We start from the raw sequence: 17,377 nt of genomic DNA on the forward strand, positions 1-17,377 counted from the left end.
ACGTTTTTCTTTTGCGCTGTACCGGATAAGCCCTACACCTAACTTTCTCGTTCAGATGACCGATGGCCAGTTTACTGGCGAATAGCAGGTATTTGCCGGCCAAACAAAAAAAAACTTATAGTGCCTAGGCATCAAATGTGCCACTTTACAGCCTGTTTTCGGTTATTAAAAGATCACTTTTTTGTCAATCGGAGATAAAAATTGTTTTAATCGCATATAAATCGAAATATATTTGGTCTAATTTCCGGCCTAAATCATATTTTATGCAAATTGGTTTGACAACCCTGTATAAACAGGGAAGTCCACAAATCCCTTTAACGTCACCAACGAGACACATCAAACAGAACGTCAATTAAAAATCAGACTACCACTCCAGTATTTCCATTTCTCTCCATTATTTGCTCCTTTAACGAAAAGAAAACATAATGAAAATGGACAAGGGGAAACAATTAGGACGACACCTCCACATGATTGACAACAGTATTTGATTTATCCCATATTTATCCTTATTTCAGGTTTTAATGATGTTTGTAGGTGTGTAGATGACTCGTTAAAACCTTCTGCCTAAGGATAGTGCGGAGGGTTGTAATTACACTCCCTTCAAATAAAAATTTAATTTCCTTTTTCGTTTCGTGTCGGGTGATTTCATTGAAGTTGGAATTATCCGTGCGAAAAAGCTCGTATTTTAAATGGAAAGTTTCAGATTTTTACACGAAACCAATTTCCAACCCTCAGGGTAATTAGTTCTCCCTTAATGTTTCGTTCAAAGGGACCGAAATGCATTCAAAACAAATTCATTGGCGATGCGAAAACTCCTCGGATTTAATCAAAGTGAATGAAAGGCGGGTTGAGTTATTATTTCGTCTTTGTCTTCACTTATGTGCAACGAGGATGAAAAACGACCCGGAGGCTTCCTACAAAACAGTGAAAGTAAGATTCTGCGACGTTGCCGCATCTAATCTCCGGTCCGGCATTAATAAATAACAATTTCCCAAGAGATTTTAATTTTCTTTTCAAGTTTAAGTCTTATTACTTATGCAGCAAGACTGGTTGCTTTTAAATTAACTTCTTTTTCCACTCAAGTATCTCGAAGACTAGGAGACATAAAACGTCTTATTTTTATATTAATCAGAAAATCCAATGTCCTGGAGTAAATATTCCTGCCAGCGATCTGGTAATAACGCGGTTATGTTGACAGTTCACTGTTTATTTACTTTCCTTATTGTAAATTAGAATGGAATTTATCAGTTTTTAGTAATTTTAAAGGTAAGTAGGTTCTAAAATCTAATTTATAACTCTTTCTAATGATCTCACTGCACATTTTTTAAATAATTTTCATTAAGAGGGTTCGTATGAAGTGTCACTTTTTTACCACAATGTACTTAACATAACCTATAAACCGTGAGCCCGGTTTATTTTTTTACCGCAGCCCTTGGAGTGATCCTCATTTGCAGCCGTTTGTTAATTTCCAAATGCGCTATATATAGAGACATCCAAGGTTCCTGTATCTTTTCCACTTATGTTGTTTTAAGCCATAAGTACAGCTGTCGAAGAGATACCTAGTTCATAGATTTCATTCTTTGTTGGTATAATTCTTTAGTGTAGTTTTTATTGTTTATTTGATAAGTATAGCTGCCTTCAAATATTTTTTACTAAGTTATGAACCTTATAACACAGCAAGTAAAATATATCAAACCATAACTGACTTCCGAGTCAATGAAACCTACTTGTTCGATCATTTATGATGAAGCTAACTCTTCAGTTGTATATATAGGATGTTTTTTTGTAGAAAGTAAATAATTTAGAAACTATTTTATTGATCTTTATAAAATTTTTCTAGTCATAAAATACTAGCTTTTCTAAAATCGATGAATATGATAGTTTTTTGATATTTTCCCTTGCACTTTAGTACAAGTGATTTAAATCAGTTAGTCTGTAAAAATTCTTTTAAATTTAGAATTTTAAACTAACTACTGGCCTGTGTTCTAACCTTTATAGCATTTAATAACTTTTCTTAGAGTGTTCCAATTTCAAGGTGTATAAATCAAAATTGGGACAATAAATGCAATAGTACTTACCTATTCTGTTTTCTTTGCAGTACATTTGATTTGACTTAAAAATATCTTAAAATAAGATGCTGTACAAGAGAATCTGCTATTAAAAGTTTATGGCATACATTATTTATTTATGGCCTCTGAAAGGACAAATTTAGCAATATCATGAAATTTTTTAAAATTTGTTTGTTTAGATATTGAAGAATAGCCATTTCTAATTGTTTACGAAAAATCTAGAGAGAGGTAAAAAAAATCCATTTGTATCTTTCTTATTTCTGTTGTATTACATCTTTGACTTAAACACTGTTGTAAGTAGCACATTAAAAAATATTTACTAAATAAGTTTAGGACACAAGCAAATAGCTAGATTTAATTAAGTCCTGAATTTAATAAATGAAAGAATTTTTGCAAATAAACTGGCTTTAATAGGGAAAAAATCATATTAAAAAAAATTATATTAAGGCCGTAATTGAATACTGCTAAAAATGTATAGAGATATATGACAAGCCTTTACATTTCGTCGCAGTTTTCATCATAAAACGTCTAACAACGAAATGGTCTTCACGTTTTTGGTGGATCTATAGGGTGTTGTCTAGGCAAAATAGTAATTGGTACATGAAATCTGACTGAACATTCTCGGGGCCGATTTCCAAACGAAATTTTATGGTAACACTGTTTTACAGCTAATTTGATTCGTTTTCGATATACAAGACGTATTTGAAAAACCTTCCATTTACTTCCACTACCTTTAGTAAAAATGCTTTTAGGGTTAAATTTGATACGTCTTTGTTTTGGAAAAATAGTATAAGATACACGATTTATAAGGTCCATGTTAGACACTCCATTTAAAAGCTCGTTGTTTCGTTTCTCGTTTTGCAAACTTGGATTGGTGCGACAATGAACTGTCTATGCAAATTGTATATTGATATATTATACTATTATGAAAAACACCTAAGAAATGGAGAAATCGTACATTTTTCTTTCTTCTATTTCTAATATATCAGATATACAGGTTGTTTTTGGGAGGTGATTCACCTTTGCGCTTGAACTATTCGCAGATTCTTTGCAAGTTCACAAGCTGAGTTTACCCAACTCCAAATGTGGCTTAGGTTGGCAATATATAGAAATACCAATTTAAGCCATAATTAGACATTAACTCGTTTTGTAGACCTTCGGTCAATATGGCGGTGAATGCTAAATAGAGACTGTGCATTGAACATGATTGTTTAAAGTAATATTTAATTCTTCTTTTTCCTTTTTTATTTCCTGAGCAATCATATTTGAATCATACTAATGTGGATCACCCCTTCAGGTAAGTTCGCCTACTCTGGAAGAGTCATCATCCTGCCCTGCAGTCGCCATGTCCAATGGCCAGTCAGGATTTATTCCTAAGAACCTTTGGACGGGATTCACACCCAGAGGGTCGCTCGCAAGGGCCCTGCATGACAAGACCCTTCATGATCAGTACCTGAGCCGAATAGACAAGAGCCAGGTAAGTCGCATGTCACAAAGAAATTTCGAGGGGATGAAATATTCAAGAAGTAAACATTGATTCATTATTTAGTCGGAGCCATGTTAATAAACGTTTTATGGGGGGACACACGTAAGGAAAATTGGGGATAATTGGTATAATTTTGGGTTAATAGTTTATTAATGAGAGCCCAATTGCGGTGCCGCGTTGGGGGTGATTTTGGGGGCCGTTGCAGGACATGTTATCGACATCTTACCTGGTTAAATGCGTTCATTAACGATGTATGCAGGTACACGAACTAAGATAGGTTTGTTTATTCAGGGATTATACTTGTTTGCGCGGCTTTATGGCGAAGATAAAGCCAGCCAAAATAGTTCTAGATTCGATAACTACCGGCATTGTTGTTGGTTTAAGTGATTCGCCTTGACGGGCCAGGTAACGGCGAAGTTTCGTGCTGTGATGTGGCCCTTTAGGAAGGATTTCACCAAAGTCAAAATAGACGTAAGTAGGAGCAAAAAGACAGATCGGAACCTATCCCAGACATATGTATGCAAATCTCGTATCTTTACAACGTCGCACAAAAAGGGGATAACATCGCAAAGAAAATTACAATACACTTAAAGTCTTGTCTTACACGATCCCCCCGGCGAAGAAAAACAGACAGTGCTGCTTAGCATTCTCTCCGTGTCCGATTATCCCGTAGGCCCCACATACTGGAAAGGGATAGTGCACCTAGTTTAGTCCGAGATCCGACGGAGTGACCGCCCCTCGAACACGAAATGACTGTACATTATTTCAGTCATTCGATTACATTCATAATCCATAATATCGGTAAATATGATAGTAACGTGGTGGTTTCTATAAACGTTTAAAAGTGAAAATTTTATAAGTCCTTTTTAGAGCTTCTTGGTTGCTTAAGTTACGTCCATGGTAAAAATTTGTATGTATCTTTAGTTTAGATTGGCTTTCAGATTTTATATTTTGAGATATTTTGTTTTCGCCTTTTTCCTCTAAAGATTTTCATTTTAACGTTCTATGTCTGTTAGCTAATTGACTGTTGCCAGTGGATGAATTTACCTGAGATTGATCTCAAGTTTGGGATCAGCTTTCTTCTATGTTGTTTTAGTTGCGTGTGCACGTACAGCCGGATTTGTAATTGAAAAATCCGATTTTTTAAAAAACCAAAACCTAAACCTTGAATGCCTCAAGCGATACTGGTTAGGTACTTAGAGGTATACGTGAAAACACAGCTTGTACCGTATCTACCCCATTGACTCCCACTTCTACAGTCTGACAGTATTGATCGTTTTACTAGTTTAGGCATAAGGATCATAGTTATGAAATATATAAATCATCAAAAATTTCATAATTTATGGCTGAATAGTGACTTGGCCCGATTTGTAAAAAATTTAGTGGCGTAGTGGACGACGATGTAACTTATAGCAAAAGCCACCACCTTCTGCTAGGTTTGAATTAGCGATCACTTTTCGGTCCATCGCTTTACCAGCTGAGCTATGTAACTTGGTACACTAATTCGTTTGGCTTATTAGGGTGCCCTTGTTTTATTATTTTAAGGTGTTATGATAGTACCAGTTTTGTCTAGATACTGTATAATGATGGAATTAGCGAGTGTAAGATAATGAAACACCTTGTTTTATGTAAGAAAAGACCGATTAGACTGACATGCACAGTCTTTATTAAGGTAACTTTACAGAGTGCTATAAATTCGCGGAAAGGTACGAGGATCAAACGGCATCAAAAAACCTTCTCGTTCTCACGAAGTCGAGAGTCACCATTTTGATTCCTTCAAGATCTTCTCCTTGTATTATTGATGAAGTTGGATATTACCTTCGGATACTTGGCAGAGTTGTACTGACGATATTGAGTGACGTTGACCATATTATGCAAATTTAATACAACATCATAAGTCGCTGCATCAAATTCATCCTTTCCTTCAAATACTTCGGAGCCATTCCTACACCCTCATGGATCGATAATGTTAAAACTATTCCACCTTAAGGTCTTAAGATTGCCTCTCCAAGTTTTGTGAATCTATAAATCGAACTTTTAGATTTTTAAATGACACCAAACCGCGCACTATAATCCCATTACAAGGCCCGAGTCGGACTTCGCCCTTTCTGGCAGTTTGTCCCGGTGCAAGACGTTTTTTACGACCCGTCCCCGAGGTGTGCTAACCTTTTTTCGACGGGCATTCCCTTTTTGGGGCCCTTATACGCCGTATACATAAGTAAGCCTCTTACGGTCGCAGGGGCTGTTAGTACCTTGCGGATTAATTTATAAGTAGTAGTACCCGGATTCGAACAAAAACCCAATGAATTTTTATGGCGTCCAGAACATTAGATGCGCCGCGGCTGCGGCCATTCCGGTCATTCCATTGGCCATCCGAAAAACGTGATTCGATTGTTTTGTCTCCCGTGATGTCACTTGTTGATGGTTGTCAGTTGTTTTTGCTCCCGGGTATCATACATCGATGTCCTCGATGTCTTAAGCCGCCGGAACCCGGGCTGAAGGGTACCCGCTGCTTGCATCAGCACCCGATCAAAGAACAATCATTCGATTAATCGGCATATTTGCGATCGAGGCTCTCTCATTTTCCGATCATTACCGACTGCTTTGAATTCATTAAACCTGGTGGCACACATCAAAGTTATCGCCGGAATGCTAAAAACGTTATGACAGTTTATGAGATATAATGAGCGTGTGTTTCGTTGGCATTTCTTTGGCGCTTTTTAAAAGCGTTTTGATCTAATTATCGTCAGCAAAAACCCAATGGGACTGTTGGTAATATGCTCTTTGGTACGTGAAGGTATTAGTGCGGATTAACGATAGTCGTGTGGTGGTCATCTGTGGGGTCCGCGTCTTGCAATGTTATGCGCGCTCGTTTGCCTCTGCTTATTGCCCATCATGGGAGGACTTAATGAAGTTGTTTAATTAGGCGAGTGCATGGTCCTTTTATGCCCCTAGCCTATCCTGTTCGTTATAGCTAGGAACTTGAATATTTCTCTCGCCAATGAATATTTTGCAGTTGCTGATAATCGATTTGTAAGTAGGCAAATTGCTTACGTGCCGCGGTAATAAACGCAAAATCAGTTAGGATAAGACTCCAGGCATTCCTTTAGCTGTAAATGAGACATGAACTAACTTGCGTAAAAGAAACTCTAGAGTGCTTCGCAACAAAATTTTGCATCTAACACATATTGAGCAGATGAGTTTCAAATAACACGTTTTATTGGTTTTCCGGAAAAGTAAACTCATAGTCTCAAATAACTAAGCATTTGGTAAGTTAAAAGGTTCATATGATATGCAGAACAAATCTCAATTGTGTCAATCGGTTGTGCTTACCTTTTAAGTCTGCTTTGGATGTTCTTAGTTAACTTTTCCTCTCCAGTTTCTATTGGGAGTTTCAAAAAAGAATGCGACTTCTGGTCAAATGCTAAGCGAAGGAAGCAAGTAGTTGTTGGTACTAGTCAAAAAAAAACTCATAGTTTCTTTCGTCTTTGAGATACAGTAACCTCTCGACTAGGGTGGTCCAAATTGTGATTATATCGGTTGTTTAAAATCACCTTTTTGTGTTTGAATTCGAGTACGTATGTGACCAATTTGCCTCATTGCCTTCAGCGGAATCCAATCTTTAGCCATTGTAATTACAAAAGAGTCGGCATTAAGAACCCATCACACCAACCTGTATGCGAGATAATTCGAGATCTAAAACAACAACGATAATTTACTGTCACCCCCACTTGAGTCGGCTTCAACGGCCCACGCCCAAAAAATGTTATGAATAAATAACCATACGGATCTCGCCTTCAGTGACCCGTAGTTAATTTACAGTGGAATCAATATAACAAATTCCATTTTGTGGGTCGTAAATCACGGCTTTAGCACCGTGCAATTCGCGTACAAAGTTATTGGGAATAGGGAGGTATCGCACGGACTGATGCCGTTAACACCCGTGTATGAGCAGCGCCACCTGGCGGTCTTGACGTCCATCACACGACAATTAACTGCAATGTTCCGGTTTGATGTTTTTGGGTGTCCGAGGAGGTACGATTCCCTCCCAATTTATTGTTTCTGCCTGTTATTATTATAATGGAGGACCGGTGAGTCAGCTGAAATTGAGACGTAATTATTACGTGGGGTCGAAAAACTGCTCCCTTTTCAGCTGAAAATCGCGTAATTTGCAAGAAATCCCGGGGGATGAAGCCTCGCGCCTCTAAATTTCGAATATTACGAGCGAGGTAAAAAAGAAAGAAAAACGATCCACGGGCATACGCCAAGAAGTAATCAGCCAATGCGGATTCGAAGAGCACGGGAGAGATGCAAAAAACCGGCTTCGTATGCCGTGGAGCTCTAGGGGTGCGGATCCTGGAAATGATAACAATGCGGAGGAACCGGATTTTGATAAATCAGTGGAGTTTTGGCCAAAGTTAAAGACCACAATTCATTTTGAATCAATACATCCTTCAATTCTCATTAGTTCAATAGTACTCATAGTTACTTATCACCATATTTTTGTATGAGAAAAGCTTTTATAAAATCGTGAGATTCGCTTAAATTATTGTTGGATCTGAGGGGAGCATTTAAGATATCTTTGATGACATCCATCGAGCTTTACTAGGGCGCTGTGGAGTGGTCCTTCCATGCTATAGATCCCCTTCATGCTCTCATGGATGATCAGGCACGTATTATATACTACAGGGTAGTTCAAGTTCGATGGAAATTGCGTTTTCTTACAATTCTTATGGGGTAGGTAATAAACGTTTTCAGGTTTTAATTTTTAAGAAGTAATTATTGAAACAAACCTCTTTGCACTATTGTTTTTAGCTTTCCCGCCAACCAAATTTAACATTCGTATGAGACCCCAACATCTCGACAACCCAATGTTGAATCTAGAAATGATTTCTTAAGGCATTTTTTTAAGTTGAATCTATTTCTGAAATGATAATAATAAAATCATGTTTCTGCGGTTTTTTTTCCGATTTTTTCGATAATGCGTTATATTTATCCCACGAAGCAAAATATCAGAAAAAACCCGAACATGTTCTGAAGTGACACATATGCTTGTGACTTCGTATTCCTGTACAAGAGAGTTTTAACGGCAATTTAAATTTTTTCTGTAAATTGTGCAAAGGTAAAATTGGAATAAAATTACATAATCCTTTTAAATCGGTATAAGAAAGCGTTCATGTTTTATATCCTATAAATTGTACGAAAACTCTAAATCCTATCGATTTTGGACTACTTTAGTGGCAAAGCGAAATGTGAATTTTTCCCAGGTTCAATAAAATTTATAAAACTGTAACCATTTTTTTATTTGGAAACTGTCAATATTAATACTAATCAATTAAATAAATAATATGAAAAACTTATTCAATTTTTGATAGCTAGTTTACATTAATAATTACCTGCTCTAAAAACCATGCACATTTGATTATTTTATGACCAACATAAGAATTTTTATTGGCGAAGTTTTCAAGAATCAAAACGTAACTTATTGCATTCTCAAAAAAGTGCGATGCGGTTTGCATCAATCATTTTTTATTGAAAACCGAGTCGAAAAAACGCAGTACAGCCTTAGCAGATGTTAAAAAACTCTTTAACTAACCATTCAAGGAATATTTTGCACCAAACGTCAATGAACTTACCTCTATTTTTTTACTTGTCTATATTTTATTTAGCAATTAGCGTGACTTGCGCTTGCGACTTTCGAGCTACTAAGGCCTTTTCAGAAGTTTCACTATGTATGTATATAGCAAGACCAGAAGCGCGCTCAGAATATACAAGAATTAAGGTGCATTAAACTGAGAATTTATCAAAAATCACTCTCTACCGTGGGGGGATCTCATTAGGGGACTGCGCCCTATCCCAAATACTTCAAAGAACTTGGCATAACAAACATCCCGGATGAAGACCCTCGTTTTAAAAGAACGTCTTACACATGTGGATTCGAACCAGAACAGTATTCGGCGCGTATTCCGCAGGGATGCAAAAAGGGAAATGCCCTTCTCCCTTCGGCCTAAAACAGTTTACGAGATAATGGGCCATCAATTAATCTACGCGCCATTGATCCCGTAAAATCTCGCCGACGGTCGATTAAAAAATTTCATTTATGCGTCATCCGCATAGTTTCTTGATATTTATTTCCCGGATCGATATTAGCGGGGTAGTGTCGATAAGTGGCCCCCCCAACACAATATTTCCATTAATGCCTCCATGCATGGAGGCCTATCAAGACTTTTCTATCTCTGGTGTACATCGAAGATCTCCCTACGTCTCGGAAGTTATTTTGCATCCCATTATATGGAGTTTATGGGTTGTAAGGCCTGTAAGGTTACGGGCTTGGCCTCATTGCTTCATCTTTATATCAATATTAACCCTTAAAATCTATTTTTTGCGTTTGTCCATGGGGCAGCATTTGTAACAGGGACATGTTTACAGAAATTCTTCGATGTAGCTGTTGCATTTCCCACATTCCCTGAGGTAGAAAGTCTCAAACAAAGTTTAGGCTTTGTGGATATTTGATACCCTGCTTCTGCGACATATTATTTCAATAATGAGAAACATGCTTCAAGAAAGTCGACACTGAAAGTTGCTTTTGTGCGAACAAGATTTTATTTTGACGAATAACGACAAGTTTGCTTTAAAAAGTTCTCCGATATCCGAAAAGGGTATTGAGGCCATGCCTGTAAGTTCCCAAGGCCACTTGATTCTTTTTACGATTCTATAAGAAAATCTTGTCACCGTTGATCCAGAGCCTCGTACGCCAAGTGCCAAGTTCACACCGTCGCGGCCTCCTTTAAAGGGCGGGAGTTGTGGGGTGGTTTTAAACATTTATGGAGAAATAGCGTGACGTGTACGTGAAGATGGTGCCTTCAGAAGGGCCCTTGCGTGTCACGTATTAGATACGCAGTTTCACAGATATCTCAGTTATAAGTTTTTACTCCAACTTTCCACAACGTACTAAAGGGTAATCAAACCCACGTCAGTCACATTACAGAAGGACTAGTTTTGAAACAGTTCTAGTAAATCTTCAAATACATTTGAACCAATGGACGGCAATTTAAAGAATTGGGCGGCAATGCCAGGAAAACTTTTAACGCAAAAGTGCAGTTTTAAGATTTGCCAATTTCGAGCCGAACTTTTCAAAATTATACACGATATCTGTGAGAGGTGGTTCAGCGCTATAACTTTTTTGTTTTCGCTCCAATTAAAATAAAATTCTTAACTTAGACATAAGCTTCCTTCTTACAGCGGGTGATCGTTAAGAAAAAACTCAAGTAGTGGTTCAAACATCAAAGGCATATCTTGGATAAATTCATCTGTTATATATTGCCCCTGTCAGATTTCTGATAGTTAATAGTAAATGGCTTAATCAACACCGTACGTTTAGGATTTACGGCTTATGAAACTACTTCAAAAACACAGCATTTTACATGTAAGTAAATGGAGTTAAATCGGTCTATTTCCACCTGTAAATTTGTGATATTCTTAGTATGTCCCTGTTTTTCGGGGACACCCTGTATATAGTAAGCTATTTTCTGCGATAGCGGTCAGAGTAGTGGCTCTATTAAAATTCCTTCGACATATATGAGTTTTCAATTATTTATTTATCTTCAATCTCTAAGGCGTGACACCAAAGTTTCAACCCTCAGTAAGCCTTAGAAACCTACTTTTATAAACCTTCTAAGAGTGGAGACTAATGTAAATCAAGAACAATGGGCTTACTTTTGCGGCCCCCAAAACCGCCCCAATCGCGTTACACACATTTTTACTTAAGGGTCCCCCACTCGGAGCGCCATATTAGAATTTATACGTTTCCGAATACCTTGCGGCGTTTCGCGATCGTATTTTGATTGGTTATACTGGAGCGAAACAAGCCTTAAATCCCCCTTTTTGCCTTGAATTGTATAAATTCGCCGAAATGTGAAAACGATGTTTCAGAGACGTTCCCCGTCCTTCCTAAAATAGAAATAAGATTTTTATACGTAAAATAAAATGGCCGCCTTTTCCATGTTTTTTTTTTGTTTTCCAGTGGTACCAATGCGACTTGTCGTCAATTCCCTCCTCATTAGGTGACAAATTTGTCCAACTCGGCCCGGATGGAGACACCATAAAGTTTCTAGAAGAATCTGAGAAGAAGTCGGACTGGATTTTGACCCAGATTTGGCACATGCTCGTCAAACTCCTGCTGGGATTTTTCGCCACGCAGACCTCCATCAACGGGTAAGTTTTGTCTCATTTGAGAAACCTCCTTCCATGGTCCGAAAGCCCCATTAACGGCCGCTGTTTAACCGTGAAGTTAACCGTGATGTTTTAAATTAAAAGTTGCTTATTGTACCCGACCGGCCAGCTACCAAACTACGTGTTTAATTATTTTTCTTTATTGTTTTCACGGGCTTACCACCTGGGACAGAGGCGGAATAACTTCTGGTAAAATTCCTTTATTTCTTCGACAGCCCAAAATCAACTTGCAAGAAAGAATTTTCAATCAAAAGGCGTCCGTTTTAATGAATAGGGGACACCTTAAAATGCATAGAAATCTGGCTGTATTAAGTTCAAGCTCACTAAAGTGTGTTAGAAAAGGATATGATTTATTGCAGGCCTTTGGCGTCTGGTTTAAAAACGAGTTAGATGTGCACTATGTTGGTCGAGAAATGCCAAAATGATTTCCAGTTGAAAGGCCTCACCAAGTGTGTAAAAGCCAAGGACGGTCGTTTAAAGGAAAGGGCTGGTCTGATGTAACGGCCTTCAAGGGTATTTTCAGTTGTACCAAAATTTTGGAAACTTTAAGAGTCCTGGCAAAAGGAGCTTTCTTCTTGGAAGTGAGGGTAAAGTTTTCTATCAAATAAGACAACAGTTCTCCCCAAGAAAACCAATAGGAATGCGAAACAAAACACGTTCATATATCTTGCGTGATAGTCGTATCATAGTTTTACATTAGATCTAGACCAAAATATTTAAGTTTTGAAACTTCCATACCTTTTGTTAAAATGATTGGTCTTCAGTTTTATTAACTCTTTGTTTCTTTGGAGATGAGTTCTGATCCTCAATGGATATGGTGCATATCTAAAAAAATTTCATGTTATTTTCGATAGCGCGAAGCTTCTTTTCTTAGTTTTTTCGGAAATTTGATAGAAAATTTAATCTTATTATTACAGTCATTAAAAGGCTTTCTTAGGGCGACGGTGTAAGAAAAGGACTGTTGTTTTTAAATTTTAATCAATATCTGCTATAAAATCTCTCGGGTGTATCGGGCGCAATTTACCATTATATGAGAGTGGCTGGATGAAGTTTATTTCTCTAGGACTCATCTATTCACAATGTGATTAGGCGACGTTTTTGAAAATAATTATATATGGACTAAGGTGGTCGGAGGGCTCCAGAGCGAGTTTTAAGGGAACAAATGGACCAATATCTGTGTCAAAATTAAAGGGCGACCATTTTAAGAAAAGGGCGGCAGGTTTAAAATTTGGTGATTTGGGACAATATCTGCAATAAACACTTCCAGGGATGTATCAAATGCGATTTACTGTGGTTGGAGGGCGGCTGGATTAGTTTCATGTCCAAAAAGCTGGAAATAAATCAGCAGGATTCAGCTGCAGCCAAACAAAGGCAAGCAGACTATTCGTTTTCTTATTTCCGTCGGGAAGTTTTTTTCACTCTAAAAGCAATTCCATATATCTCATGATATTTACGCGCGTTTATCTTAGGCCGTAACTAATTTGCAGTCCTGTTCACACGTAGGCGTAAAATAAATCAAGCAGTGAGTCCGCTAATTGCTTAGTTGCTTCGGATGCAGTACAAATAGCCCGTAACCAGATTAAGTTGGTGCCCATCAACGCCCGTTTCACTTATTGGGCGAGTACTCTGGTACGACCGACTCAATCGGTAGGTTAGAGGGCTTCTTCATTCTTCAGGCTAGTTCCCGGGGACTTTATGATTGATTGTAATCTTTCTCTCAAGGGGAGTGAAACGAATTAGGGTGTCGTAAGACCCTTTTATCCCGAACGTGACGGTGCGTTTCGCGCCTTAATTAGTAAATTTTATATGGCCATCATTAGCCGTAATGACTGCCAAGAAATATGGTTGTTTTTCGCACCTCGCCAGTCATCCTCCGGTCCTCGGGGCCATGTAATATTTTATTGCAGTGACAATAATTTATTAATTAACGATTATTTTTCGGTTTGCGAGCCGAGATTAAAGTTTCGTGGAAGCGGCCGCCCCGATCTTTTGTCATTAAAGAATAAAAAGCTGAGTCTGTTCGTTAGTCTCTAATTTCTACCTGACTGTCATTTTGAGCATAACTAATTATATAATTACGTTTTTTTTACTTATTCACGTCCTCCGCGCCGGCCATCATTAAGCCCTGGTGAAAAAATTTATTATTAGTAGCCGCGTGAACACCCAGTAGTAATTATTATAAAATTACTCCGGTTTTTTAATCGGAATACGCTCCGGCGTTGTTATTATTGTGCTGGTCTGTATCAAAGAGTGAGGCGAGGAGGATATTATTCGAGTTTAATTCTGGCAGCGATTCGATTAACTTTTTCGCCTGTTTAAGCACCATTCCATAAAGAGTACGCTCAGACAATGCAATTGGGTTTATACTGTAAGTATTGACGAGAATTTGGAAGTATTAGAAGAGTCACCCTTGTTAAGCCGATCGTCTTTATAGGAATACCCTAAACTACTAACTTTGATTTCTTAATCTCTGCTAACTTTCTTCAATGGAAGATTTATTGATTGTTATTTTGAATCAACAGAACACTGATGTAAGACGAGGGTCGCTGTTTATTTGAAACAATGTCCTTTTTGGGTGCAGAAGATTTCAACTGCTAGCTCAGGTTTATTGCGTTCACCCTTTGTTCTTGGATAAGGTCATTTTTGGCTAACCTAAACAAATCTCCATAAAGACCTAATTATTTAGAATATTTTCGCATGTTATCTCCTTTTTGCCTATTTTTAAATTGTAACCTCGGTATCTCGGGAACCCGTGGAGCAAATGCTTTAATAAAATAGCTCAAATTAATCGTCTCTGTAATATCGTCGGTGATGTGCTCGATGATTCTGCAGAAACGGTTTTGCAGTATCTCTTGGTATATAAGACACGGGGTCATATTTGTACCCAATTTTTGCGATTTCGAAAATGTTGTAAAAGGAAGGTCCATAAGAATGTAGTTTTAGTATGAAAGTATTATTGACGCCATATTACGGCCGCTATACTACGATATCGTTTTGCTACGAAAACGTGTAAATCTGTTGAAATGAACGTTTCTCGAACGACCGAACGTTCGTAAGTTCAATCCCAAGTAACAGTTAGTCTTTTTTTTAATTCCATTTTAACCTTTAAGCAGAAAAAAAATAGAATGTTCAATTCAAATAGATTGTCCGCATCGTTTTCGGATTATTTGGCACTCCGCCTTGGAAGTCACATTCGAAACTACATCCTCATGCAATATGGCTATCTTAGCGTAAAACAGTATAATATATATATTCTTTGGGTTCCCATTATTTTTCTGTAGCTTTTCGACCATGAAAGCCCGTAATTCACCGATGGGACTTTTACTGACGGTTCATTCAACGTCCTAGTGTTTAATTCGGAACCAATACCGAGGAAGATGTAAAATAAAGAAACGAAAGCAGTACTAAAGAAAAAAAAACAACACAAAACAAGCGTGACATTTAGTTTCGGTGTTAAAACCGCACTTAAACGGGTTATTTATGGGTTGGTAATTAAGTAAGGCCGGCTTTTTAATTGTTATTTTGATTGATTTTTCTCGGAAGAGCTCACGTGTGATTGGTTGCCTTGGTTCGATCTTTTGCTGCATAATATCGGCTTCGAAAATCTTTTATGCGAAAACCTTCCTTCAGCATTCGATAAAAAATCGCCAGGAATGCCTGCATTAATTTCAAATGTACTGGGTGTCCCCTTTAAGTATTAAAGCTCAGAAGCATCTATGTAAAGTAGTCTCGTTGCAGGAGATAAGAGTCTCCCTGTATAGATGCGCTCCAGGTAAATAATGCAGATTGGATTGGTGGCCGGTCCACCGTCCGGACCTGTTGACGTGTGTGATTGAGAGTGATTGACAGGAGACGGCGCGTCTGCTTATAAGGCCGTTTCGTCCACCTGGACGCATTTAATTGGGATAAAAAACGGCCGCCGTTTATTTGCAAATTTCCTACTGTTCTTCAAAAAATATTCAGGGCCTGAAATCTACCTGAAACGTGTCATTGTTTCAGAGACGAGTCGACGTAAAAACGGCCTCGGAACGTCGTAGTCATCTAGCTTAATAATCTCTGTGAAATAAACTGAAAGAAAGGCATGTACGCAGTAATCAAAATAGAGATGTAATCATCTCGTCGATCAAGCAACAGTGTAATACAGTAGCGAGTTGGACGCGTTAAGGTATCAAAAGAACAAGCTATTAGTGTGAGACCCCATTGTAATGTGGTCTTTTGAAATATTTTGATTGGAATTCCCAGTTTTTCTCTGCTTTAATTTTCACCTTTCAAAGCTCGAAGCCCAGGGAAAAACTCGGGGCATTGGCTGCAAGGTCGAAAAAGAAGGTGGTTGATGATTATTCCTCCGTTCAAGTCTTCACCGGATGAAGATTTTTTCACAATTTGTGGAGGAGACAACATGCATAAACTTGCGTAATTTTTGAAGTCAAAACTGTACTTTTCGATATCTTGTCCACTCTCAATTGCTGTAGCTGGAATGTAACCTTTAACGACCGATGATTTAACATGTTTGAGGCTGGTTGTACGCATCTCGTTGGGCGCTTGATGTTAATCAGTTTTCGTGGCAAATTAGCAGTTTTAATAGTTTTTTCAACGTTTCCTTTTTCTTTTCACAGTGTATTAATGAATTTTGCCATAAAATGAATCGACAATTTCCATTGCATTTGTTATATTTTATGTGAAAATCGCAGCCGTTTCTAAGTTACTGCGATTTGAATTTCGTCTTCAAATATTCTATAAGTCGTCGTGTTGCCCACCTAGAACTTAACTAACAATTTTTGCAACTAAAATGATATTGTCTGAAGTAGATAGTAATATCCGGGTATAAAATATTAATTCTGATAAGATTTTTAGCCTATGTGTTTTCATTTTACTCTAAATATCATTGATAAATACTTCTAACTAGTAGCTATAACTTTAATTCTACTCAGTTAATTTTTCCCGAAAAATGAGAATTTAAATGATAAAAAATATATTTTTGAATGAAAATTACAGATTATATCATGATGTTTCTAAATTGTTACTTGAGCTTCAAATAGCCGACTAGCTGTTACCCGATTTGTGCTACACATTGGTTTCAAGTAGTGTCTGTTTTTACCTGGCAAACCACTCAATTAGCTTAAAGCTTCAACTGTACCAAATTTTTGTGATATTAATTTGAGACCTATTTTTACATTGCTTCATATATGTTTTGGTGAGATTGCAAAGTGGTATATCAGCTAGATTAGAAGCTGCAGCTATTTCTCTGAAGGCTTCAAGATTTCTCAGATTGCTACAGTTTTATTTTCCATTTGAAAGAGAATAATCGTTTCTATAAGTGAATTTCTGAGTATCCATTTCCATGATGTATGTGTAAAATATCTGTCGTTAGTGCGCCATTGTACTAAGGCTTTATTAACAGATGTATTATCGAAGCCTACTTTTTAAAGATAGAAGTCTATATCCGTACCAACTATGGAATTCGAATCCAAATCGGTTATTTTAGGCTCTCTCCTTTGAAAGATTTTTTTTTGCCTGGGAAGGCGGTATATCTTTTTAATTTTAATCGACGCGAAATGCAAACAAACAAAAGCCTCCCGAAGCGTCACCG

The 17,377-nt window shown here is 37.6% G+C and overlaps 1 protein-coding gene across 2 annotated transcripts in view; it reads left to right on the plus strand.

Annotated features, from left to right (window-relative positions):
• Positions 1–1,192: 1,192 nt before the first annotated feature.
• Positions 1,193–17,377, plus strand: part of LOC136412049 (protein-L-histidine N-pros-methyltransferase) — a 210,724-nt gene continuing 194,539 nt past the window's right edge. The window contains exons 1-3 of one of the 2 annotated variants that reach the window (XM_066394922.1): positions 1,193–1,266; positions 3,367–3,546; positions 11,579–11,769. In XM_066394922.1, coding sequence (XP_066251019.1) covers positions 3,415–3,546; positions 11,579–11,769 — 323 coding nt within the window. In that variant the 5' untranslated portion in view covers positions 1,193–1,266; positions 3,367–3,414. Of the gene's footprint in view, positions 1,267–3,366; positions 3,547–3,890; positions 4,027–11,578; positions 11,770–17,377 lie in introns of those variants that run through there. The other variant, XM_066394932.1, reaches the window with a different exon arrangement.

This window comes from Euwallacea similis, chromosome 1 (assembly GCF_039881205.1).
Source record: "Euwallacea similis isolate ESF13 chromosome 1, ESF131.1, whole genome shotgun sequence".
NCBI classification, from domain to species: Eukaryota; Metazoa; Arthropoda; class Insecta; order Coleoptera; family Curculionidae; genus Euwallacea; species Euwallacea similis.